This window comes from Nilaparvata lugens, chromosome 5 (assembly GCF_014356525.2).
Source record: "Nilaparvata lugens isolate BPH chromosome 5, ASM1435652v1, whole genome shotgun sequence".
NCBI lineage: Eukaryota > Metazoa > Arthropoda > Insecta > Hemiptera > Delphacidae > Nilaparvata > Nilaparvata lugens.
The window spans coordinates 29126143-29153922 of NC_052508.1; the positions used below are offsets into that span (position 1 = coordinate 29126143).

The window sequence follows — 27780 nt, forward strand, 5'->3', positions numbered from 1 at the left end:
CTGAAAGAGTAAGATGCAGGTATAAGCATAGCATCAGCTGATAGAAAGTGAAAAACACGACGTGTTCGTGGCGCATAAGTCTGTACGTAACATAATAAGTTTCATTAAGTGAAAGTAATGAATTAGTATTTGGAACGATGTCAATGACATAATATTTCTAAAACCACTGAGCAGGATAATGTAGGCTATACAATACTTTCCATCAAGACCCAGGTATCAATTGGAATTAAAAAAAAAGTTTATAGGCAACACAGAATTGCATCTATTTTATTATTAAATCTATAACAAATTAAAAAATACAAAATGTACATGAAATGCCATAATAAATAATAACAGTCTATTTACATATTCTTTCAATAAAACGTTCGCTTATAAGACTAATACAAAGCTACATATTCACATTAACGGATATTAAATTAGTTACTTATGAGCTTTTTTAATACAGACTTCACATCACTATATCACTAGTAACTGCTCTATGAAATATATACTTTGGAAGTGAACGATAAATCTTATCATCATACATAATACAACATAAAATATATGTATGGCACATAAACAACAATACCGTACACTGTGTGTGAAGGAGTTGAGAATAAATAACATGCATGATATTGGTAAATCTTGAGGTACATGGACGTTCAACACAATAAAGCGAAACTATTATCCTAACTCTGAATTACTCCCTCTAATCTTGTTCTATTTTTAATCACGCGGGGTCAATATGACCCCATTTGATTCCAGTATATTTTAGCATTCCTGAAATAATTATATTTACAAATCAGTTCATAGAGAGATTTGTAACACTTTAAAGAATATACTATAGGTACACTGCTATAATTATTTTAATAAAATTATTTCAATCCAAGATAAATGTGTCAGAGTTGGGATACATTTTTGTGTAATATCATTATTTGTGTAATAAGTATTGATGAACTTATTATAGAAATTAATTGTTGAACCCTATTATTATAAATTATAGTGTGATCTTTTATATTTCCAAATTGGTCAGAAATGTAGTCTCATGAAGATAAAATTGAGAAAAAAACAAATAATACTGTACTCAAAATAATTAGATTTCAATACCTATTAGAGGTATTGTGAATAAGACCACAGCCTAAAAAAATTATTTAACATAAAAACCTTAAGAGGCAGTAGAGTTCTAAGCGCAAGAATGTTAAATAGACACTGGAACAGGAAGCTACTTAGCATTCAAGTGAGTTATCAACGGCAGAAGATGTGCACAAGAAAATCTCTATGGGGTTATATTCATCCAGGGCGAGTAATACAGAGAAAAGAGATTCTTATTCCTTATAATTGAGAATTGTTTGATTTTATTTTTCTGATATGGTACTTGCACATCTGGGCAAAATTGAAAAAAAATGTTTTAGTCTCCTTATTGTTTTCTGTGGCCAAGTCTTAAAATAGTATTATAAGTAGCCTGTACCGAAGCCTATATGATTGTATTATTTTCTGTGTAGATTGAAGATATCGGAATCACACTTTAAATTACGAAAGCATTCGAATAGAAAAAGGTTTTACAATAATACATTGAAATGGAATAATGTAATTTCAATCCGACTGGTAGACCAATCCGATGAGAGATATAAATTATGGTTTAAAGCAGTACGGGTTCAATAATGCCTATACCTGCACACAGAACAATTTTCAATAATTATATGACTCAATACGTAATGAGTTAGTTTTTTCTTCAAATTTTAAAATTATTTTCTTTGGAAGGATATCGGAAATTATTGTTATTACAATAGGCCTACTATAAATACGCAGCAGGCCTACTATGCATCGCTAACAAACACTGGTACGGTAGGTACTTAGTAATTGGTATACTTATGCCTTTTAATTTGTTTCATATAATAAGTATGACCATTCTGTTCCAGTTGAATTGAATAACGTTTCAAAAATAAAACTCACAATAGCATACTTAATCGTAAATTTCCTGCATTATGAACACTTGTTCTCATATGCTTGCAATATAATATAATAAATAAAGTTGGATGAGAAATGATTAGATGCTGAAGGATAGAATAATAACATATACATCATCCATAGAAAAATATGAATGGTTACATGAAAATTAAATTCATGATGTACAATATGAAGATAACAAAATATCTTACTGGTAGAGTAGATAGTTTTCAATGTTAGTATAGTCGCACATAATTCAAAACATCGAATTGAAGATGAATTATCATGTTAACTTATGTATTCAAGCTTATTGAAAAGCTTTTAATGTTTAGCCATGAATGGCATTCTCCACAATCAAACTTATACGGTACTCAATCAAAATTCCAGGTATTTACATGGCTGTTTTCTAATGTTTGAGCATATTCTATTTACAAAGTATGCATTTTTGTAGCTTACAAGCTATTGATAATTTTATATACTACATAATATACTCATCAGTACAATCTATACTATGTTACATTAAGTTATTATCTTTTAAAAATCTAGCGTTCTTTATACAACCGCTTGAGTTTCACTTGACTTCTGATCATAAAAAATGACGGTTTAGAGTGGGAATCCAATATTGTAGTCTATGCAAATTTTCCAAGTAGGCTACTCAATGAACAAGTTTTTTGGCAGAAGCTGAATCACCTGAGGATGCCAATACATGTGTGACAATATAAAAATCGTCCTGAAGCTTTACAAAAGTTTTTGAGAACTATAGGCCTACGGAAATAAATATTTTTCAATCAGCACAGTATACGGTAGGTACTCTGAAATAACCAATTACTGGATCATTATAAAATATATTTATTATGAAATGGATATCAAATGAATTCTGAAAAGCATAGAACATGCATTATATACTAGCGTCGCCTATGGCCATCTTCAGTAGTTTTTTCCTATGGTAGGCCTACTGTTTTTTTTTGTTGAATAACGATAAGATAAAGATGCAATTTTTATAATATATTGATAAAATATTGTCCATTTCTACTGATTTCTACTTTGGGTCTATATATTTTTTACTCAGCACAAAAAACTTGTTCAAGGATAGCTATACCTTTCAACCATCGAGATGTTACAATAAATTACTTTAACCAATCTACCACGAATTTCCCATACAAATTAGCCAACATTGATGAGATTTGTTGATAGAATGTACCTACTGTATTTTTCGTATACTGTGGTTTTTCAATGCATGAAATGTTCAAGATAAAAATGGATCTGTGCAACTACTATATTATGAATGAATAGATGGAATGTAATACTGTATGAAGGTGAAGGAACTAATAGTACCGTTTAATTAAACCAATGGAGACATCTACTTTGAAAAACATCATTAGACCACTGACTAGATTCAATTTTTGCATTATGTTCATTACAAAAAAATGATCACAACTAACACACACGCACATCTACACAACATTCCGTAATTACAAATTAATAACTGCCATTAAAATATGCAATCGGTGGACAATAATCGGTTCTGATAATATTTATTGTGATCCACAATTTACATTCAGTAATGATTGGGCTGTGGATAGTGGAGTTGAGTGGGCACTGAACTAAATACTGTATTCAACTGGAGGTAGCAGTGGCTTGGGCTACTATATAATAGATCAGCGTTCCTTTCCAATTTTGGTCATATTATAACATAACTTATGGGTGCATATTATATAGGCTCCACCTACACAGGCGTCTCAGATGGGCTGAATTTCTCAAGCTTGTGAGCCGTATGCATTGGCTCTTATAGAGTAAACTATACGACCAGAACTGACGCCCCCCATAGGAGTCCTGAAGAAACACCCGAAATAAATTCAGCGCATTAGATGCCCGTTTAGTTGGGGCCTAGAACAGCTTCAGGTGTTTCAAATTGTGTAAGATTTAAAATAAGATGTTATGAATTCAACAAAGCCATTATGAAACAATCTGACGGACGGCTTAGTGCCTTAATCAGTGCCGGCGGCGGCAGTCACAGGTTAGCTGTCATCTTGCAGTTGGGGGAGCGGTTGAGCGTACAGTGATGCTGTTTCACTGCATGAGCAACAAGTTCTTGAACTACTGCAGTCTTCGTCACACTGCTTCCAGTCTTCTGGTTTCTCATTCGCTTCTGAAACATATATTATAAGTTTTTAAGTTAGCTCAGGAGCCTTATATTTGAATAATTTGAAAGATAATGCTCATGAAAAACGAACACATTGTTTAAAAACACCTACCTATTACAAATCAGATTTGATTTGATGTGGATCAAATATGTAGTAGACAGTAGTATTGAAAATGGAGAATAATTATCATAATAGTAAGATCACAACTAGAAATAATTTATCCAATAACAACAAATCTAACCAGTACGTTGTCCTACTTATCAAGTTTTCAATATAGAAATACCGTATATAGGCTGTGTTGTTCATTGAATTGGTATTTCCAGATTCTCAAATTTCAATTCATATTAATTTAGCAGTTAAATCCATGAAAATATATGGTTTGGATCCACATTGAAAGATGTATAGGCCTACAAATCGATTTCCATGATATTTATTGGGATATAATAGTCCGGTTAGTGGTACCAGGGGTGCCCAGCCCCCCCAAGGGCAATGGCGCATGCCTCCCCCAATCCAAGTGTAATGCCCCCCCCAAAGTACCCCAATTCCCAACCGTTTAGTTTTTAACATTAGTCAGTGTATGACAATAAAATTCACATCTCACATTTTAATTATTTACAAAGGACATTATTTACCTTTGGTCTTGTGAGGAGTTCTTTCTGTTTTCATAATATTGTAAAAATATATACCATCGTTTCTTACCTCTTTTAAAATAGAAATAAAGTATCTTTTTGATATTATTTTTGAGACTAGCAGTGCACCCGTTCTTGTTCGGGAGGACTAAAAAGTACTACATTACATCAGGAAAACTACATGACAAATATTTCAATAGGATATTAAAGATAAGTAAGGGAGGCTTTGCTTTTTAAATGCTAAGGTTACTTATAAAAAGTTTTTTTTTCGAAAGTTTTCCAATTTTTTTCGATGGTTCTATATGTATTATGGGGCGCTGGATTCTAATCTGAAATTTGCTGACACGCCAGAGGGCGACTTCACCCCCAAAATTTTGGACGTTTTTTAAGTTTTCCATTTTATCTCGAGATCCTTGAATTTTCCGAGAAAGAGCATTCTCTATATAATATTAAAGATAATAAAATTTCCAATGAATTGAGTGGTCGCGCAGGACTACTTTTTGGATTTTTTATCTGAAGTGTTCCACAAGATACCTACACAACTTTAAATGTGCGAGAAATTTATTGTGATATTTCCCCCATTTTCACAGTCTCGCATATGCAACGTTGCGTATCTTGTGGAAGAATTCACATAAAAAATCCTAAAAGTAATCGAGGTTGTGATGAATTTTCTCTTCTTTTCACTCCCATGGATTATACTTCTGTTTTCAATACAGTTCAAAAGTTACAGCCAAATTGAATGATGATCTTCATTTTCTCATTTACTGTTTTTAAAGAGTCTCTAAAATGAGTACAATACATGATAGAAACTTGCGATTGGTCTTAAATGAGAGTAAATTTCATGCTCTATAAGCTGAGTTGCCTTAAATTGATCTTGCATTACTGCTTATATCGAAAAACTGTCGAGACTGTGAAAATGAGAAAAATATCGCAAATTTCTTGATTTTTTGAAACAAACGTATCTTAATTCACGATTATATTTTTACAAAAATCATTCACCTCACATAAAAGAGCTGATTCTTTTCTTTAAATCAAGACCAAGTATAATTTTGAGTTACCGAGACACACAGTTTTGAATATAGAAATCAGTCATTTTTCTATGCATTGAAATATGGGCTACAATACACTAAAGGAGGAATTTCCTATTTTATTAACAAATTTTAGTGATATGATACATGATTCTCAACCACCTTGACGAGCTGATATGAACGAGCTGTAGTACGAGGAGATGTGATCATTCAGTCAAAAGTTATAAGTGATTAAAGTTTTGATCCTGGACGTATCCTTATGTGTGCCCCCCACTGGGAAATACTGAAATCTAACGAGTGATTCTCATAGAACATAGCCCTCGTAAGGTGATTTCAGCCGAAATATGTTTATTTTTTGTTAGGAAGGCCATGAAAAGGTATAGGCCTAATGAGAATTTGAATTTTGGCTGTAGGACATGATTTTCTATTCTTGGGTGTATTCCCTCTACCACCTCTACTAAATTCAAAAATTCTAAGGAATTCTGTTCAGAATTAATATTGTTAATTCACGTGATGTGTGGCTTTCTATCATTACTGGAAAAAGATCCTAGATGTATAGGGTAGAAGTGGTAGGTTTGCATAATTTTGAAAACCACTTATAAAATACCCCTTTTTTGAGAACTCTTAGCTCCAGAATCAAAAATCGTAGAGTTCTGCGCGACCACTCAATTTATTGGAAATTTTATTATCTTCAATATTTTAGAGAATGCTTTTCCTCGAAAAGTTGAAGGTTCTCAAGATTAAATGGAAAACTTGAAAAAGTCCGAAATTTTGGGTGTTTTGGGGTGAAGCCGCCCTCTGGCGTGTCAGCAAATTTCAGAATAGAATTCAGCGCCCCAAAATACATATAGAACCATCGCGAAAAATTCTTTCGGGCTGTTTCCTGAAAAACGACCATTTGACTGGACTATTTATTATACAAAACAGAAAAAAGTAAAGAAGTATTACAATAATTAGTTGATTAATGTGTGGTAAATAGGGTGTAAATTTGAAAGATTTGAATTGGCTTCATTTGATATTTTTCAAAAAATTTTGACGAGAAGTTTTTTCTTCTGTCAAATTCACTAGAGTTTGCGATGTTGTTTATAATTGCATTCCCATTTCAGAGACATTAATATCATCATGAAACGCCTTCGAAATTAAAATAATTATTAGATTAAAATGTAGCCTACATTTCAATTTAACTTATCATTGTGCTTTCAAGAAAATTAGGTTGCAACAGCAAGGAAACTCAAACTCAGGACCATTAAAAATTAAAACTAAGCAGAGGGAATCAGAATAATAGTGGATGATGAAGTTATAATTTAGTTTTGTCAATGATTTACTTTCAAACTCATAGGCTTAAGATTAATAAAATTCCTGCATACAAAATATTATCAATTTTATTTTTTATGCTTTGTATTGAGTTACACTTTGAAAAATATAATAAGCTTATTGTAAAGGTGAGAAAAAGTATTAAAATTAACTACATTGGGATATCTCTATTTAATACCTTGACTTTTCAGCCATGATTCTAAATGTTGACATAAAATATAAAAAATCATGCCCCCCCAAAAATGTTAATGGTGCAAATTGCGCCATGCCCCCCCTTGTGGGCACCCCTGAGTGGTACGGTAGGTAGTTTTGATGCATTTCAACGTCATGTCTTGTACATTGTTAGAGCTCATCATGCAAAATTGATTAGATTTTTTTTTAAATAACTATAAATATCAATATCAATTATATAAAGAGTAAACCCCAAACAGTCAAGAGGGGACTCTAAAACAGTGAGACCCTTTGGCAGTTAAGGGCGAGGACACATACTAATGCAACATTTTTGTTCAACTGAAACGGTTAGAAGATGGTTACAATAGAAAACAAGGTTTTTCTATCTATGTGGCACCTGTCAACCTGTGGTTGTTACATATTGTTGGATGAGTGCAGTGAAGCATGAATAACCCAATATTTGTCCATTACAGATCAGTTGAGAGGAAATACTATATGAAGCTTAAATTTCGTCGCAGGAGGAAAATCAACTATCTTGAAATTCAGTGAGACATGTAGAAATATGTGATAACATTAGGGGAAAAAATAAAATATAATTAAAATTTCAGGTTCTAAAAATTTTGTGTTGGAGAAGATTCACCTTATCATTGTTCTACGGTCTAAAACGTTTCCTAGATGTGCTATCGTCTACGAGGGGAAAAAACGTGGTGATCGGGCCATTCATGCTTCACTGCACTCAGCCAACACAATTGAACAATCATAGGTTGCAGTGTGCGAGGTAGATAGAAAACTCTTGTTTATTATTCCTCATCGAAAAATCATAGAACCAAAAATGTTGCTTATGTACCCGTACCCTTGCCTGCCAAAGGGTCTCACGTTTGTATTGTTCTGCCTTGACCGTCCGGATCCATGCCACTATTCATTTGGGTTTTACCCTATATAAATATCCACAATGCCAAAATAATTTTATTAGTAATGTTATAATCATCAGGCATAATGAATACTCAGCTAAATATGTTGTTCAAGTACCGTATTTAACCAAACATAATTTTATTCGAGTAGATACAGTAGGTAGTTTTAGAGTTACACGGCGGTAGATAATCAGAGTTTAATAATGACTTTATTTTTACAATATTGTTTATCAGAATTGTACTCATTTATGTTCTTAAAAGATAAATCGATAGCTCAGGAACGGTACAGTTCTTTATTGAGGATTTTTGCACTTCAATTCTATAACATGCTACCAGTACAACTATATATTATATAAATTCTATATACACACATGATTTACTTCAGACATACGGTAAGAATGAGGCAGCTTTCTACTATCTACTTCAATACACTCATTTAACATCACATCTTAGAACTGAATTTACTGATAATGGCTGAATTACTGAATGATTCTAAGTCTGTTCAAGTACTAAAGAAAACATTTATGTGTCTCAAAAAGAAGTCAAGGTGGTATGAGATTACTCATGAGATGGAAAAACGTTCTGAGGATGGTGGAAATAATCTTCAAAATCATAACTCAATGTGAAAATTAATATAACTGAGATTGATTGAACTATTGATAATGGAATTGAAGTATTAATATTCCATACAAATTAATTTGCAAGCTCAATATTCCAACTCTTATTAATATTGAATAGGTATTCAAACTTGCTGATAACTCAAATAATTGGAAGCTCTCCTTAATTGTGATTGTGATGGAGGAGATCGAACAAAAACATTGGTTCATTATAATCGTCATGGTTTCAAAACTATTACAATATTCGTAAAAGCGATACTGATCAATTTTACAAGATACATCATAACAAAAGTTAAAAATTCAATTTAATTGAATTTATGAAAAAATGAAGGATGAAACCAAAAAAAAAAATGTAGTGACATCCACATGGAATAATATTTTGCATATTGTTTTATACACAGCAACAATATTAATTTATACTCATGCATTCCTACATAACCATATAAATTCCTTACTCTATTTTGAATAATATAGCTCACTAATTACGGTACCAGTACTCACTTTTATCGTACAACCGCCATCATGTAAGCTGATAAAATTGAAAAACTAATGTGAGAGAAATTCACACGAGAAAGTGTGAGAATGATTACGAGTGCTAATCAGCGTTGAAATCTGAATAATTATACAAACGCACTTGATGATGATGCTTGACATTTTTAACAATACGGTACTGATGAAGGTCATCAAGTTGAAAGAAAAAAAAATGAGAGTAGAGTTAATTCACTAGTAGGCGTATGCTTCATGCTCCTCTTCAATATTTTTTTAAAACTATTTATTTCTTTGGTGATAGTAATAGCTTCGTCAGCTTGAAATTCAAACAGAACATTACTCTTACAGTTGTGTTGAGTGATGCTGTGGTACTTTTCCATAATAAAAACACAAATTGAAATTTTAAAACAATTTTATTATTATAAAACACTAGGCCTATAATATAAACAAAACCTGCTGGTTTCGTGGCTTTACCAGCCACACATCTTCAGTGGTTTCAAGCCACGAAACCAGGTTCTTTTTACATTATAGTATTTCATAATAATAAGAGTGGTTGACAATTTCAATTTGTGTTTTCATTTCAGAACATAATTCCTTGAAACTGAATGCAACTTCTGTCAAGCGTATCAAAGTCTAAAGTTATTCTAATCTACCGAATTTAGTCTCAAGATTAATAAAAAAATAAACCTTCTTGAAAATTCCATAATTTTTATGTGATGAATAAATCTTGATTCAATATATCTTTGCGTAATGAAAGTCAGTTCCAATAAATTTTATTTTCCAAATCATATTACATTGAAGTAGGAGTTCGTTCATATCCTTAGTCAGGGTCAAATCACACTGATGCAACACGAGGTGAGAGTGCTTACAGCTTAATTAGCAGGTTTAATTACAGAGGAAGTCATAATAAAATATTGAAATTGCAATAATATTGCATTTTAAAATATTCTTCCACCCGCTCGTATAAATAACCTATTCAACTCTCAATAGTTAGAATGAGCAAATTTTAATAGTACGGTAATTGGGAATAGTGATGAGTAAAGGTAGACGCACACAGATCGTCATCGGACGGATGGCACGCATCGGACGGATCGGATTATTAGATTTCATGCATTGTTTTCAATTGGAGTGCGCATATCTATACTTATGCGGATAGGTATGCGCACTCCAATAGGTATGCGGATAGGTATGCGCAATCGGAGGCCTACTGCATTCATGAAATGATGGATTATTCATATAATTATTTTTTATTATAACAGTGATTCTTTACACTCTTCCAGACCTTCTAGAAAGGAGAGAGAAGACTATTTGTCATCATTGAATGTTTTATACTGCTAGCAAATCAGGGGGCGAAAACCCCCTCAATATCATGAACGCACCCCCCTGAAATAATAAATAATTATTTCCCCTCATTGAATTAGAAACCCAGAAAATGTCGTCAGTACCTGGTCATTCTAAAATCCGCTGACCTTTTTCTTTTTCCGGGACCCCCCCACCCAAGATTTGATTTTGAGCCCCCCACCATCAAAAATGTAAAGAGCATCACAGTCTGCGTCTAAGCACTCCCCCCTCTGTGGGCAGCCCTGATGATAGTACCCTTAATTGTGATTTTAAATTTAGTAGAAATTGATTAGGCCTACATAACTGAAATTTAATGACATTGAAGGTATATCCTATAAAACATTAAAAAATGTTGTCATTTATTAAAAGCTTCCAATTATTATTTATTTGCGTAAGTATTTCTATTCATATTGTTCATCCTCTCCACATTTGGACAAGATAAAAAAACTGATAAATCAATGGAAGATTATATTATACCTGTAGATCGGATGGCAACTTAGTAGAGAAGCGCTCTCATAGTAGGAATCCTGGGTATTTTCACTACATTGCGAAACATTGTTACCGTGATGTCTTTTACAATTGTGGTAGTTGTAACTCATCACTGAACCACTTCCACAACTGGTCGAGTCATTGCCGTCTCCATAATCTGACGGAACCTGCAAGCACAAGAATGAAATAATAATGTTTTGTATGAACTTGTAAGTTCATGTGAAAATGAACTGAATTGATTTGAATTGAATTGGATAGAATATGAAATCAATATTATTCACTTCATCTGCTAACATGACTTATTACTAATATGAATCACCCTGAAGCTCCTGGAGGAGCTGATGAAGACTTTTGCAAAAGGAGAAGCCTACTGTGTTGAACACTGAGTACCCAGGTAGGCCTACCCATTGCAGACCATCAGAATGAAAAAGATTGTCAATATGGATAGTAAACTATCATTTTTAGTGTAAAAATTATGCGCCCGAGATGCCCACATTTGGGGCATTCGCAGGGGTCAACCAAGTCGAAGTGCAATGACAAGGCCTCGCCCTGGGGGAACCGCCTTCTTGATCACGGTAACCCCCACGCCAGGTTGGCAGTGATAATTATTGATACGGTACTTAATAATAATACTGTAAGTGAGTATTGTAGCCTATATGCATCTTGATAAATTGAAATTTTATTGTCAAACAAGAACAATTAACAATAAGGTAGGCTACCTATGAATAAATTACATAAAAAAGTATAAGGTGCAATATGCAAATAATGTAGAAAGTAATAATACAAAATATTATATAACTGCAAATCAAATCTAATTCTGCACTAACAACAGAATAGGAAACCTTTTTTGTTTAACAGTAATTTGCAGAATGACATTTATTTCCTTACAGTCAAGTATGAATCAGTACTTAATAGATAAGATAGTGAATTTTAGAGATAAATTATTTCCCAAAAATTAGAAAAGTTTCAGAATAGATAAAGGATTATAAATACAGTGAATTATCAACAATATTAAATTTCCAAAGTCAAGACAAGAAAGAACCTCGACAAAATCCTACGGTATCAAATTATTATAGATAACGTAAATCATGCTATAAATCTGGAAAACTATCAATAATACCCTATAATGATAGATTAGCCGACGCCTGCTAATAATTTATTATAATGTTAGTCAAGACCATAAAATTGTCTGTATAGCAGCCGATGCCCGCCACAGCAGTTATAAATAAAGATGGATAAGACCAAACAATGCTTGCAAATTATCATTGCTATAAATAAAACAAGTAATTTTTGCAATCTCTTCTGACCTTGCAAAATATTGTAACTAAACTACAACTAGAAAATCAAGCCAGTATACGAGCTTGGCCTGGATAATATTAAAATTTTAGTATGGAATATACTAGATAAATTGAAATTATTTGTAAAAAGTGAATGATTTTCTGATAAGATTGTATTCTACTCTGATAATTCCTGTACGTATGATTAGAAAATAAGTTTGTATTCAAATTTTAGTTATTATACTACAGTATTATTATAATTAGTGTATGGTATATATGGGCGCACACAAAAACATACTAGTCAAAGAAAATCTGGTCATAAGACCGTTGAAATAAATATTTATAAAATATAAAATAAATATGATAAATATTTATAAAATATAAAATAAATATGATAAATATCTATCAAGGCACTTCAGTAAATGTTTCAATAGTTGAATGTTTGCTCACAGGAGGAGGCTGTTGATTGGGAGGCGGGTAGTGCCTGTGCATGGAGGAGGAGAGGCCGAGTGTGTGTGCGCCGTGGCCTGCCAGTGTGTGACAGGCCTTGTCCGGCTGGCCGGGGATGTAGACGGGCGTGTAGCAGCTGCTGGCACTGCGTGGAGGCCCCGGACCAGGGCCAGGACCTGGGCCGTTGTTACCGTCTCTCGCCGAAGTGAACGTGCTACCGCATCCGCAGTTGCTGCCAACCTTCACATTCAACACAAATCATGATTCGATTGAGTGTTTTTTTTAAAATAAAGCTCAAATTAGCCTTAGACTGAAAGTATTATGGGAAAATAAAATCTTTGTACAATAGTGCCGACATTATTAAATATTATGTGATTGTATGTATGAATTTGTACAATGAACAAATACATTTGAATTTGAATAAAATTTGTATTGAGAGAATAATTTTTTTAAAAGGCCACACTGATTGATGCTCAAATCTATCTACCCAATCAGATATTCAAATGAATACGACTATGATATCAACTTATTCCAACATAATTATTGTTAGAATCAATATTAGAGAATTAATACAAATGAAATAGGCCTAACTCAGAGCAATAATTCTATCTCCATAGCTATTTGAGGGCAATATAAATGTTGTGTTCATCAGACAAACATTGTATTAAATAATTCACTATTTTCGATTGCGAAAAGCTCCACTTCTCCCTCATATGGAGCTCTGATAGACCGAATTTATAGGTGTATCATATTATTGTTCAGTATCATTATGATGAACTTTTTTGTTTCGTATTATTGCTTGCTTATGCATTATGTTTATTTTTCAGTAAGGATAGATATCCATCATGATCCTATATTTTGTATAGAACATAAGAACAGTTTTGAAGAGGAACTTATCCTTCTCAGCTCTACCATCAGAGGCTTTAATGGTTCAAATTTCTTCGCATGTATCAAACTGAGAGTATACTTTTCAATAATATAGCTATCTTCGCTCTCACTATAATTGACTGCACCATAATAGGCTGTAAATTCCAATAACTGATATTTTGCATCGTTAAGTCTTCATCTCGTATTCGTGATGATTCAATTCGATGAGAATTATGAAATTGGATGATGTGTCTAGCGAGTAATCAGTCACAAAAAATTACACCCATAATAAAACGTAAGTGAGTGGCATTATGAATCAATTAAATAGGTACAGGATAGGCTATAATAATCTTGATCAGTGAACCAATTGAGTTGTAATCTGTTGTAGTGTTTGAAGTTGAGATCATTGATAGAGGTTGGTGAACGGGGCTGTTTTACAAGAAGGAGTTTGTTCTGGAATCATCAGTTATTAGTGACTTTCTTCTATGATTCAACTTACCTGATTGAACTGCCTCGTATCTGCAGGTGTGGGCTGTTGATGATGACAAGGTGCCATGAAATCTCCCCATTGATGATGTGCCATCATTCCTGGCTTGTTCATGATATCACAGCTCCTATCAAACTGACCAACTTCACCTGAAATAACAGAACCAATCAAATTTGAAAAAAAAATTATTTGGCACCATTATTTGCAATATACAGAGTGTTTCAGAAGTAGTGTCGAACATTCTAGGGTATTGTTCCTGAATGATAGGAAACTACAAATGTCATATTTGAAGTGTCCAAAACTCAACGGTTATCCTTATAACTGCCATTTTGTTTTTTCACTTAGGAGTTTCTATTTCAAGAACGAAATGTTGTATTGATCTGAAATTTGGAATGAATATTTATGCTATAAAGACTCAACTTTAAAAAATAAAATAAAAAATTTTCGATGTAGATTTTCAAAATGGCGGCCATTTCACATTTTTGATTGCAAATTTCACGAACACCGTTCACTTTACAAAAATTTACAAGAGACAAAACAGTTAGCAAATTTTATCAAGATTTCAAGGATACCTTATTTATCAAGATTGGTCACGAAATAACAGAGAAATTAATCCTTTTCGTACTGCATGCATGACAGTGAACAAACAAGATCATCTGACAAACATTGTAAAATCAGTTGGATGGCCATATGGAGCCATACCGAGTTTCAAAGCGTCACTTTTAAATGAGATTGGAATTGAAAATTTAATATTGACGATGTTTAAATGGTGAAAAGTGGTCATGCATGCCGTACGAAAAGAATTAATTTCTTTGTTATTCTTCGAGTAGTCTAAATGAATAAAGTATCCTTGAAATCTTGATAAAATTTTCCAACTTTTTTGTTTCTTGTAAATTTTTTGTAAAGTGAACGGTTCTCGTGAATTTTGTAATCAAAAATGTGAAATGGCCGCTATTTTGAAATTTTACATAGAATTTTTTTTATTTTATTTATTAAAGTTGAGTCTTTATAGCATAAATATTCATGCCAAATTTCAGATCGATACAACATTTCGTTCTTGAGATGAAAATTCCCAAGTAAAAAAAACAATATGGCAGCTATAAGGATAACCGTTGAGTTTTGCACACTTAAAATACATTAGTAGTCTCTTATCGCCCACGAACAATACCCTTAAATCTTCGACACTACTTCTGAAACATTCTGTATAGGCCTAGGCCTATAATGCTTCACCAGAAAAATTGAGACTGATAATGTTAAATATAAGCATTATTAGCCAATCAACAGGTGGATATTATAATGCTACTATATTTTCTATGAAAAATGAGCTATTTTCAATGCAAAAATACTTTTGTGAAGCTGAATAGTATTGCAGTTTATTATTGAAAATTATAGTCCACAATACTTGTAGTAATTATTGAATTGATAGAATTGAATAAATTGATAGTGAATTCAATGATAGGTGAAGTCTCAATAATGTTTGATATTAATATTCTATTCATTTTGATCATGAGAGTGGGATGAATTATTTCTCAGTCTTCAAATAATAAACGCAACATTCTCAATGATCAAATCAAATAAATTATTCGACCACATTATACCACAAATACCTTCTAATCGAACGGAAACTGCAGAAGACACCTAGCAAGTGTAGGCAATTGTTGACAATGAATCCCATGCGATTGAAAAGCATGCTCCAGTCAGTGAGTGAATTTTTCATATTTTTCACAATTAATATAGTCTGCAAGTCGACATTCCAGTATCCAGTGTTTTATACTTGACGGATTATTTCTGTTATTATTTCATTATTATTGCAAAGTTATTCAATTGAGAAGTGATACAAATTATCTACCTATTGGATTAATACCAACCAAGCCATTATTCAAGGGAAATTTAAAGTTGATGGTGAGTGATTGAATAAAAGTCCTATATTCAATGGAAATGGATGATTGCCTATACAGTATATTGTATGAATGAGCTATGAAATGTAACTATAAGGTAATATGATGTTACCTGCAGCAACGGCGGCGGCGACACTCGAAACGGTGGCACACTCATCTCGACAATTGATATCTTGTCGTGAGTTCGATTCACACGAATTCGAGTTTTTCATTTTGGAAGACGCACTCAAGGACACAGGAACCAGTAATGGTCCAGTCTCCTGTAAACAGAAATCGGGTTGGAGTGATTCTCATCCTGACTAGCTACTTTACTTCATCTTCATCTTTACTTATCTATGATAAGGGAAAGAACTGGCTTATACACGTACGGGATAGGAAAATTATGTTTGACGCATCATCACGTCTGAACTACTAGACTGATTAACTTGGAATTTTGCATATAGATTATTAACCAACCGAGGTTGATTAAAGGCATATTTTCAATTCTTTAAGATTTAATTACGTCAAGTTTTCAGTTTGTCAAGTTTTAAAATAGACCCTTGCGGAGCACGGGTTACCTGCTAATCATAAATAACTTTATAAATTTATTCAACAATGATTTACATGATCCAGACTACAGTACCTGAAAGAACAAAACTTCTATTCATTAGAAATACTTCAATAATAGGACTCCCTAAAATCCTTGATTGATCCAAATCAGTTCACTTATTTAGTAGGCCTTTTATAGGCCTACTCACCTATAATTACCGAATAATGCACATGGCTCTAATATTTTCACTCAATGTCTTATATTACTTTATTCCATATATTATCAGAGGTAGAAATAATACTCGTATATCAAACTTCTTTACAATTAGAATTAATTGAGATTCAATCTGACAACATTATCATCAGAATTTGATTGGATGATGAAGCGAGAGAATTGTGGATTTCTCAATGCTGAGAGTGACTAGCCTACCTAAGTTAGTTTACAAAAAAAAAAAAAAAACACACACACTAATTAATAGTTATACGGTAATAAAACCATGGCGATTTTTGCTTTTCACTCTCCTATTTTTATCATTATCTGATTATCTTTCCAAGTTGATCTCATTTGTATACATCAGAGATGCTATATTGAATTGTTTTATTGGCCAATTTGTAAGAAAAACATTATTTTCTTATAGAAAATAATATGAATTCATACTATTCAATCATATATTAATTCGAATACTCAAGACAATACAGCAATAGGAAGTAGAAACAGACACACCTCAAAACTTCACTTCTTCCCAATTTTGAAAAATTGTCCAAAAAGGAATTGTAGATTATAGTAGATTTGACGCCTAGTCAGATTGGACTCTCATTGCGATCAAATTGATGTTATTGGAATTCAGTTGGAAAACTACCCTAATAATATACCCTACGAATAATATACCCTATAGTATGTATACCCTACTATCGGTACCTATATTATGTTTGGTGGGGTTGGGAACTGACCGTATTGTATTCTTCAGTCTTATTGATGAGAGTGGTGGTGGCATAGGGGGTGGGGTGCGAGCTGTAGAAGGTAGAGAGACTGCGGGTGTTGACTTCGGCGTAGTGGTCAGCATGGTCGGCGAGCCCCCCCGCCGACAGCAACCCCCCCGGCCCCAGGCGAACCACCTTGTTGTCCCCGTCGCCCGTTCCCCCCAGGCCCCAGCCGCGGTCAATCCAAAGGCTCTCCTTCACCCCGCCGTGCACCAGGTCGCCAGAGTTCATTACTGGAACTGAATATGAAAAACATATTTTAAATTAATTTATTCATTTCAAAAAAGATATAAAAATTTCACAAACAGTAGGCAACAAAAAAATGTATTAAAAATGAATTGAGGAAAAACAATAATTGGAAGGTAGAGAAAATGCTATAGAATCTTTATAAATAAAAATCTAGTCTCAAATTTTGACATTCAATAACTTTTTTATGTATGCACGGAAGTTGATGATTTTTACTTTCCTTGCCCTATTACCATAGGTAAGGAAAGTATTGCTTTCCGAAAAAATTAAGGTACCCCAATTTCTAAATTTCTATACGTTTCAAGGTCCCCTGAGTGCAAAAAAGTGGTTTTTGGGTATTGGTATGTGTGTGTGTGTGTGTGTGTGTGTGTGTGTGTGTGTGTGTGTGTGTGTGTGTGTGTGTGTGTGTGTGTGTGTATGTGCGTCTGTGTACATGATATCTCATCTCTCAATTAACGGAATGACTTGAAATTTGGAACTTAAGGCCCTTACAATATAAGGATCCGACACGAACAAATTCGATCAAATGCGATTCAAGATGGCGGCTAAAATGGCGAAAATGTTGTCAAATACAGGGTTTTTCACGATTTTCTCGAAAACGGCTCCAACGATTTCGATTAAAGTTATACCTGGAATAGTCATCGATAAGCTCTATCAACTGCCACAAGTCACATATCTGTAAAAATTTCAGGAGCTCCGCCCCATCTATGCAAAGTTTGATTTTAGATTCTCAATTATCAGGCTTCAGATACAATTTAAACAAAAAGTTTCGAGTGGAAAAGATTCAGCAAGAAAATCTCTACAACTAATGTTCAGTAACATTTTCACCTAAAATTCAAAATAAGCTCGAAATTCGGGAAAAGGTGATTATCCAATTGCAAACTGTTGGCAACTGTTGATTCCATTAAATGATTCACTATGAAGAGATAGCACACCTCGTGAGTCTTCAGCGTTATTGCCCTGTCACCAGTTGGCTCAAATCTTTGAATAGTAGACTTGAGATGCGCGGGAACACTAGCGTCAGGTGATCAATTTTCATAACGGCAAGGAAAGTTGTGTGAGTGCGCCACACCAGATTTTTTTAGCTGTGTTCGTTATGTTCAGGAGCAGGTTTATGTCCTATTAAATTATTTTATGATCCGACTTCAGAACTTTTTCCCACAGCCCTTCAAAGTTTACATGTAATCGGGACCTCCTAAATAAATGGTATTCAGGAGGTCCTGATGTAATCCTTATGGGAGAAGATTTGTGAGCTGGCCACACACAGAAATAAAAATCAGCTGTTATAATCATTGCGTCATCCAACAGCCGTCGGTAGATCTGTTTCCTATTTTCTTTCTACTTATTCACAGAATTTTAATTCTAATAATAATGCTGCGGTACGAATGACGTCCAAACTTGGGTCGTAGAACTCGACATGCTGTAAATTTAGAATATGAACGGGAAAATCAGGAGATATAAAGGAAAATCAAGGAGATATACCATTCAATTTTCCAGCAAACTGCATTAAACTATATATAAAAATACAAGCTGCTGTACAACTAACTAAGCACATAGGAAGTCCATATTGAGATATAAGTGTAAATACTGATTGTTGATAATTTTCATAAAAATATAGGGCATCATAAGCTAAGGCCTTAGGCTAAGGCACACCTGAGGAGGCGCGGCTTGGCGATACAAAGTGTTGATCTTATGGAGATTGTCTTATCACACCGTTACACGCCATGACCGATTCAGTGTGTGTGAGAGAGTTCTTCCATTCAAACCAATAAGCAAGAAGCACCTGGATGCAAAATGCCGCATCGCGCCTCCTTAGGTGTGCATTCAGATGAAGTTTGTCATGTGATGCATTAACTATTTGGCGGTACGAAGTTCGTCGGGCCACCTAGTTTATTAATAAAAAACTACAAATTGAATGTATTTTACAGTTTAATGACAACGCGTTACGCTGCGTTTGCACCAGAGTTGTCAACTGAGTTTTCAGTGAATTGCGGTGATTTGTTGTCAATTTATTGAAAAGCACAGCAATATAGACTATTATTTTCATCGTCAACTTGAGGGAATCTTCGTTTTCAAGAGAATATTGCTCTTGTATTCCACTCAGTGTGGGAAACTCTGAGAAAGTTGCCAACAAAATGTTTCCTCAATACAAGTTCACGTCTCCACGTCGACTCTCTGGGCAAAAACAGCAACAATTACTTGTGTTTCTACACAAAAATTGACAAATTTTTGTAAAGAACTATTTCTGGACAATACTTTGCTTACAACTATGGTGTGAATGCAGCTTGAAATAAACCCCCAGAAACAAGTATCTGTTTTTAATAGTATTGAATAGATGAATAATGAGATCATGACGACATTATTCTCAACAGTGACATAGTTTCTATTATACGACGAGAACTGTTGCAATTGTGTTTCTGTTGAGAGTGATGGATTATATAATATATCCTAGTCTTGTGTGGAAGATTCTTACTTTCTCCTTATCTGTCAATTAGGTACTGAACGAAATAAGTAACTGGATCTCTCCCAACTTTGTTTCACTACCAGTACCAATTTATAGAGAAACTAGAGCTTACTCATTAATAAACATTTTATTAATTAATCATGAATTCCGAATCAAAAAAATATTGATTTTGGAGCATTTGAATCAAAAGTTAAGCAAGGAATAACCAAAGCAATGTACCTTATAGTCTGTGCGAACCTTACTTTTCAGCATTGCTCTTATGAATTACAGTGCTGCGAGATTCTACACATTCAAAAAAGGGAGGGTAGGCTTTTTGATAGAATCAGCTAAGAAGCGACAACAGTTTGCTCTTATTGTTATATTGAAATAACATTAGCCATAAACCCCCATGCTGCAAACTGAGGTTTGCACGGACTATAGCAATCTAAATGTCTCATTCCCACGTCTTTTTCATCAATTCCATATGTCTCCCAAACATTTATGTCATGACTCTGCCAGGTTTATGATGGTGACTTACCACTGAGCTGACTGATATGCTTGGTGAGCCCATGCCGCTTCCTGACGTAGAGCGTGGAAACAGTTGCCAGCAGGAGTATGACTGCGAGGAAGGCGAGGATGAGCACCAGCCAGGTCTGCGTTGGGCCAGTGGTGGGCTGCGAGTATGGGCCGAGGCGACTGAACACCAGGGGCATAGACACACTGTATGGGCCTATGCCCACCCGCGTCAAGGCAGCCACTCGCACCGTCAACATTCCATTCGACGCCAGGTTGTTCAGCAGAATAGACGTGGTCGAAACATTCATCGACATCTGTGCTACCACTTTGGTGCCGTTACTTTTGATTTGCAACTGCAACAAATAAAAACATAGGCTGAATAATGCAAGAATTGAGAAATTAAGGTCCACGAATATACAAGAGTAACTCGAACTTCACAGACAATTATTGATAATATCCTCACAAATATAGAAGGTTGTAATGTCAGGTTAGGTAGCTCAGATCTATCAGATCATAACTATCAAATTTTAGATGTTAAGTTGCAGGGCCAGAATCCAAGCAGAAAAAAAACTTTTGTGAAAGAAATTCAGCAATATGAGCTAGGAAATATAAATTGTTTGAAGCAGGAACTGCTTCAAGAAAATTGGAGTATTGTTTATAACAGTTGTAACCTAAATTACAAATATAAGCAATTCATTGATACTTTAAGATTTCACATTAGTGTATGCTGTCCGATAAAAAAAGTCAAAGTAAAAAGTAAATTGAACAAAGTAGATGAATTGATAACTGAAGATATCCTTACTCAAAGAAATATTGTTAGGGAAGCTTATGAGGAATTTAAATTAGTGAGGGATGTTCCGAGTGAGGTCAAATACAAATGTCTAAAGAAAACCTATGCAAAAGAAGTGAGGAAAGCTAAGTGTAAGAAAACAGCTGAAATATTAACAACTAGTACCAATTTTAACTCTGCTGTTTGGGAGGTAATTAATAGAAATAGGAGAGCAGCTCAAAAGGATACAGTTACTAATGTCCCTAGGATAATCGATGAACATGGAAATTATATGGATGATAGTATAGACATTTGTAACTTTTTCAATAAATATTATCAACAGGTTGCATATAATCTCCAAAAGTCACTGAACACTAATACTTATAATACAACTACATTAAATGCTGAGCCAATTGAAAAGGTATTTAAATTTCATCCATTATCAAGAGATGAGTTGTCAAGAATAATAAAAAATTTGAATAACAAAAAAACAGTAGGATTGGATGGGGTCTCAAGCAAAATTTTAAAAGAATGTGAAAATGAATTACTGGACCCTTTATTGCATCTCCTTAATACTTCACTAGAGCAGGGTATTTTCCCTGATGATCTGAAACAAGGAAAAATTTTGCCAATTTTCAAGAGCGGTGATTCTGAAAGAGTTGAAAATTATAGACCCATTAGTATTCTAAATGTAATAAGTAAAATTTTTGAAAGAGTAGTTTTAAATAGGTTATTGATGCACCTGGAAGAAATTAATTTCATATGTGATGAACAGCATGGGTTCCAGAAAGGGAAATCTACTAAGACTGCAATAGTATCCCTTGTTGAAAGACTAATAGATATAATAGATTCAGGTGAGAAGGCAGCCGCAATATTTCTTGATTTATCCAAAGCTTTTGATTGTGTGAACCATAGAATATTATTGGAAATACTAAAACTGTAGGTGTGAATGGTATAGAACTAAAATGGTTTGAATCATATCTCATAGGTAGAAACCAGTGTGTTGAGCTTACCAAGGTGGATGGGAATGAAATAGTAAAAATCAAATCTCAAAAGCTGGAGGTCCAGGCTGGAGTACCTCAAGGCTCAATTCTGGGTCCCTTACTGTTTCTGTTGTATGTGAACCATTACCAAAAGAGTTAAAAGATCACAGAGCTCTGTTGTTTGCTGATGACACATCGCTTATCTTTAACAATTATTTATTAGATAGTCTAGAAATAAATGCTTTTACTGGAGTACAGTCAATTGTCCAATTCTTGAAGCAAAGGCAATTAACAATAAATAGTAAGAAATGTCAATTCCTACAAATCAAAAGTAAATATAATTCAGTAGAGGATAGAGAAATAAATGTGTTTGTAGAGGAAAATGAATTAGACCAAGAAGAGAAAGTAGCATTCTTGGAAATTTTATTGGACAGGAAATTAACATGGCATCCTTAGCTAAGGCCTTAGGCTAAGGCACACCTGAGGAGGCGCGGCTTGGCGATACAAAGTGTTGATCTTATGGAGATTGTCTTATCACACCGTTACACGCCATGACCGATTCAGTGTGTGTGAGAGAGTTCTTCCATTCAAACCAATAAGCAAGAAGCACCTGGATGCAAAATGCCGCATCGCGCCTCCTTAGGTGTGCATTCAGCTGAAGTTTGTCATGTGATGCATTAACTATTTGGCGGTACGAAGTTCGTCGGGCCACCTAGTTTATTAATAAAAACTACAAATTGAATGTATTTTACAGTTTAATGACAACGCGTTACGCTGCGTTTGCACCAGAGTTGTCAACTGAGTTTTCAGTGAATTGCGGTGATTTGTTGTCAATTTATTGAAAAGCACAGCAATATAGACTATTATTTTCATCGTCAACTTGAGGGAATCTTCGTTTTCAAGAGAATATTGCTCTTGTATTCCACTCAGTGTGGGAAACTCTGAGAAAGTTGCCAACAAAATGTTTCCTCAATACAAGTTCACGTCTCCACGTCGACTCTCTGGGCAAAAACAGCAACAATTACTTGTGTTTCTACACAAAAATTGACAAATTTTTGTAAAGAACTATTTCTGGACAATACTTTGCTTACAACTATGGTGTGAATGCAGCTTGAAATAAACCCCCAGAAACAAGTATCTGTTTTTAATAGTATTGAATAGATGAATAATGAGATCATGACGACATTATTCTCAACAGTGACATAGTTTCTATTATACGACGAGAACTGTTGCAATTGTGTTTCTGTTGAGAGTGATGGATTATATAATATATCCTAGTCTTGTGTGGAAGATTCTTACTTTCTCCTTATCTGTCAATTAGGTACTGAACGAAATAAGTAACTGGATCTCTCCCAACTTTGTTTCACTACCAGTACCAATTTATAGAGAAACTAGAGCTTACTCATTAATAAACATTTTATTAATTAATCATGAATTCCGAATCAAAAAAATATTGATTTTGGAGCATTTGAATCAAAAGTTAAGCAAGGAATAACCAAAGCAATGTACCTTATAGTCTGTGCGAACCTTACTTTTCAGCATTGCTCTTATGAATTACAGTGCTGCGAGATTCTACACATTCAAAAAAAGGGAGGGTAGGCTTTTTGATAGAATCAGCTAAGAAGCGACAACAGTTTGCTCTTATTGTTATATTGAAATAACATTAGCCATAAACCCCCATGCTGCAAACTGAGGTTTGCACGGACTATAGCAATCTAAATGTCTCATTCCCACGTCTTTTTCATCAATTCCATATGTCTCCCAAACATTTATGTCATGACTCTGCCAGGTTTATGATGGTGACTTACCACTGAGCTGACTGATATGCTTGGTGAGCCCATGCCGCTTCCTGACGTAGAGCGTGGAAACAGTTGCCAGCAGGAGTATGACTGCGAGGAAGGCGAGGATGAGCACCAGCCAGGTCTGCGTTGGGCCAGTGGTGGGCTGCGAGTATGGGCCGAGGCGACTGAACACCAGGGGCATAGACACACTGTATGGGCCTATGCCCACCCGCGTCAAGGCAGCCACTCGCACCGTCAACATTCCATTCGACGCCAGGTTGTTCAGCAGAATAGACGTGGTCGAAACATTCATCGACATCTGTGCTACCACTTTGGTGCCGTTACTTTTGATTTGCAACTGCAACAAATAAAAACATAGGCTGAATAATGCAAGAATTGAGAAAGTTGCATAGCTATATTAAAGTTACAAGAGTTTTTAATATTTTTAGTAGCCTTCTTTTGCCTATCCATTAAATTGCATGGATGATGTATGAAAAATTAAGAATTAAGATTAGCCTACGGCATTTTAGTTTTTCATACAGCATCATCCACGCAATTGAATGAAAAGGATTTAGAAGAGACTACTAGAATGAACAATAAAACCGAGAAATCCTTATATGAACAGGTAAGTTAAGTTAATTTATAATGGACATTTTTATCAGGAATCATTGACAAAGAAGTACCTTCATTGGTTATTTGTCGATAATTTCTGATAAATGTCAATACAATAATAAACTCAACTTATGATGTGTGCATATATATGGATTTTTCCAGTTTTGTTGTTTATTCTGAGTTGAGCCGATTCTCCTGAAATTAACGATTTGTGTTGAAGTTCTAATACCATTAATCCATTATCAGGCTCATAATATAGCTTATGCGAGTCTTTGAATCACTCCAGTCACACAGTCACATAACAACAAATTCAGTTCTTATTCTCTCAACCTTCCTATCAAACTTCATATATTCCTCCCAAAAAAACCCATTCAGTCGACTCTTACACTGAAAACCTTTTGAGAATGGGAATTGTTACCGTATTCTAGTTTCTTCTCGTTATCGTGAAAATGATAAGCTTCAAAATCTTTTAAAGGAAAACAAATTTTACCTATTCTTTCAATAAAGGCCAAGAAAATCACTTTCACCACTGTAAATATTCATTTTGAATATATATCAAACTTTTTTGTGTCCCATGGAACATGAGACAATATTTTTGGAGAGTGAAACAGTGAAAACCATGGAATTCAGTTCAAATTCGAACTTACCTTGTAACCAAGTATTATTCCATTGTAGTGTTGCGGTGGAGGTGGCGACCAATGTACAAAAACTGCAGTAGAATTGATACTGCCTACTTGAATATTGTCAGGTGGAGCTGAAGGAACTGTAATAGAGAACAGAGTCTGATGAATGAAAATAAGTAAATAAATTAATAAAAATTTGATTGTATGATTAAAAGAAGTTCTTAAAATGAAAATTATGAGGTAAATATTTTAAAATTATAATGTTATTATTTACTCTGATAGAGTTATTTGATATTCATTGATGAATATTTTGGTGTTGAATGATTCACAATAGTTTAAATGAAGAGTAGCCTAAGTTATTTGGTACGGTACCGTAATACTTTCATTTTCATAACTTCCATAACTCAACGCTGTTTGATATTAGCAAGAAGAAATTAGCGAACTTTTATTTTGTATTCGAGTTTTGATAGAATACAAATTTGTCATGGAATCAAAATATTGAGATACACTGTTAGTTATGTAAAGGCTAACATTTTTTTTCGCAGAGGGTGATGCGTGTATGAGCGCAAGACTTTTGCGTGGGTAATATGAGATATGTTAATCAAGGCGAATGATAATGAGAGAATATATCCTTATACTGAATAATGACTCATAGATAAAATAAATAAATAAATATAGAGTAAGTAGAGTTTTGGTAAATAAAGGAATCAGCCAGAAAACAGCCAGTATGAGTTGTGAATAATGATCTACCAGGGTACCTATATTATGAATTATTAAAAATTTCACAAATTTCCAATGGGAATGAAAAAAGCTTTGAAACTTTACACAAGCATAGAATAGCTTTACTCCATATTTTGTACAGTACTTATTCACTGTAATTAGTAATATACTATATAGCAATATACTACATTTGATCTAAGATACTACCTAACCACTTATGCGCTTCTTTGAAATGTTAGTGAAAATATTTAAATTACCTGATGCAAATTATTGAGAAATTTACTATTTATAATTCACTAAGAAATCTTAAAGATAGAATAAAAATGTATTGTGACTCACCATCTTCAAGGGTTTGGACGATTTTTGAGTTCGAAGGTTGACCTTCAACAGTCTTGAAAAATGGTACAAGGAAGAACTCATATTTGGTAAACTTTCGTAGATTGACAACTGTGTAGCTTGTGGCTCCAGCATTGAGAACGGTGACCATATTGTATTTTTGAGATCCTCCAGACAAGTCACGAAATCTTACGTATAACCCTTCTACAAATTTCTCTGCATTCAAGATCTGTAAATAAAAGAATCAATCAATAAAACCGAATTAAAGAAAATATGAAATAAATTAAATTAAATCATTTTTTTTATTTATTGATATACATATACATATAAAGGCTCACAGACAATACCATGAAGAGCCTTTTTTACACAATTAATAGATAGCCATACTACATAATAAAGAAAACTTAAAAGATGAAAAATATTATGGAAAAAAATAAAGAAGAGAATAAGATAAAAAGTAAATCAAAAATTGAAATAATAAGAAAAATTAATAATAAAGATAAAGAAAACAAAAAGAGTTTCAGCCAGAGCTCATAACATTTCATGACTCAAACGAGCTACAAGATAAATTCATTTCACAATTTTTCTTAAAGACATTAAATGAGTTCGAAAACGGATCTATATGTTCATTCAATGTATTATATAATCTTAGACTTTCAATAAGAAACGAATTATAGTGATGACTAGTTCTCACAAAAGGGATGTTGAACAATATATTTTTTCTAGGCCTAGCATAAGGTACATTGAAATTCAATAAATTTATGAATGATGGAATATGAACTTTATGATTTAAAATGTTGAATAATAGCAATAGAGCATTTACAGATCTGCGTAATTCTAGAGAGTGCACTTTAAATATCGATCTTAACTCACTAGTTGGAAAATTAAAGGGACAAAAGCAATTAAATTTTTTATGTATAAATGTATCAGAATTCTATTTTGAATTTTTTCAATTTCATGAATGTCTGTCACATTATAAGGCCCCCAAACTACTGCAGCATATTCAAGTTTACTGCGAACTAGTGCATTGAATATTCTTAAACTAACATCACAATTATTGAATGGTTTGGTATTGCGGAATATAAAACCCAGTGATTTATTAGCACTACCTAGGGTATAGTTAATGTGGTTCTTGAAATCAAGCCTTGGGTCCATGATAACTTCAAGATCTCGGATGTTATTAACACACTCAAGATTGTCACCT

General features: G+C 33.8%; 1 protein-coding gene, 1 long non-coding RNA gene and 1 other non-coding gene across 4 annotated transcripts in view; all 3 read right to left on the reverse strand.

Moving 5' to 3' along the window:
- Positions 1-251: 251 nt before the first annotated feature.
- LOC120351315 lies at positions 252-9805 on the reverse strand. 2 transcript variants are annotated; one of them, XR_005571308.1, is made up of 2 exons: positions 9242-9805; positions 252-4075 (listed from the first exon to the last, which is right to left on the reverse strand). It is a non-coding gene; the product is annotated as an uncharacterized LOC120351315 (long non-coding RNA). The 2 variants fall into 2 exon arrangements; XR_005571309.1 differs by having other exon boundaries at positions 9196-9273.
- Positions 9806-11010: 1205 nt separating this feature from the next.
- The window catches only part of LOC111045646 (roundabout homolog 2), a 340611-nt gene continuing 323841 nt past the window's right edge, over positions 11011-27780 (reverse strand). The window contains exons 12-19 of the mRNA XM_039428107.1: positions 26580-26805; positions 25545-25660; positions 24313-24643; positions 17518-17786; positions 16151-16298; positions 14153-14289; positions 12787-13026; positions 11011-11226 (exon numbers count right to left, since the gene is read on the reverse strand). Of these exons, the coding sequence (XP_039284041.1) occupies positions 11026-11226; positions 12787-13026; positions 14153-14289; positions 16151-16298; positions 17518-17786; positions 24313-24643; positions 25545-25660; positions 26580-26805 (1668 nt within the window). The 3' untranslated portion in view covers positions 11011-11025. The remainder of the gene's footprint in view (positions 11227-12786; positions 13027-14152; positions 14290-16150; positions 16299-17517; positions 17787-24312; positions 24644-25544; positions 25661-26579; positions 26806-27780) is intronic.
- LOC120351719 lies at positions 11496-11658 on the reverse strand. The gene has a single exon (XR_005571495.1). It is a non-coding gene; the product is annotated as a U1 spliceosomal RNA (small nuclear RNA).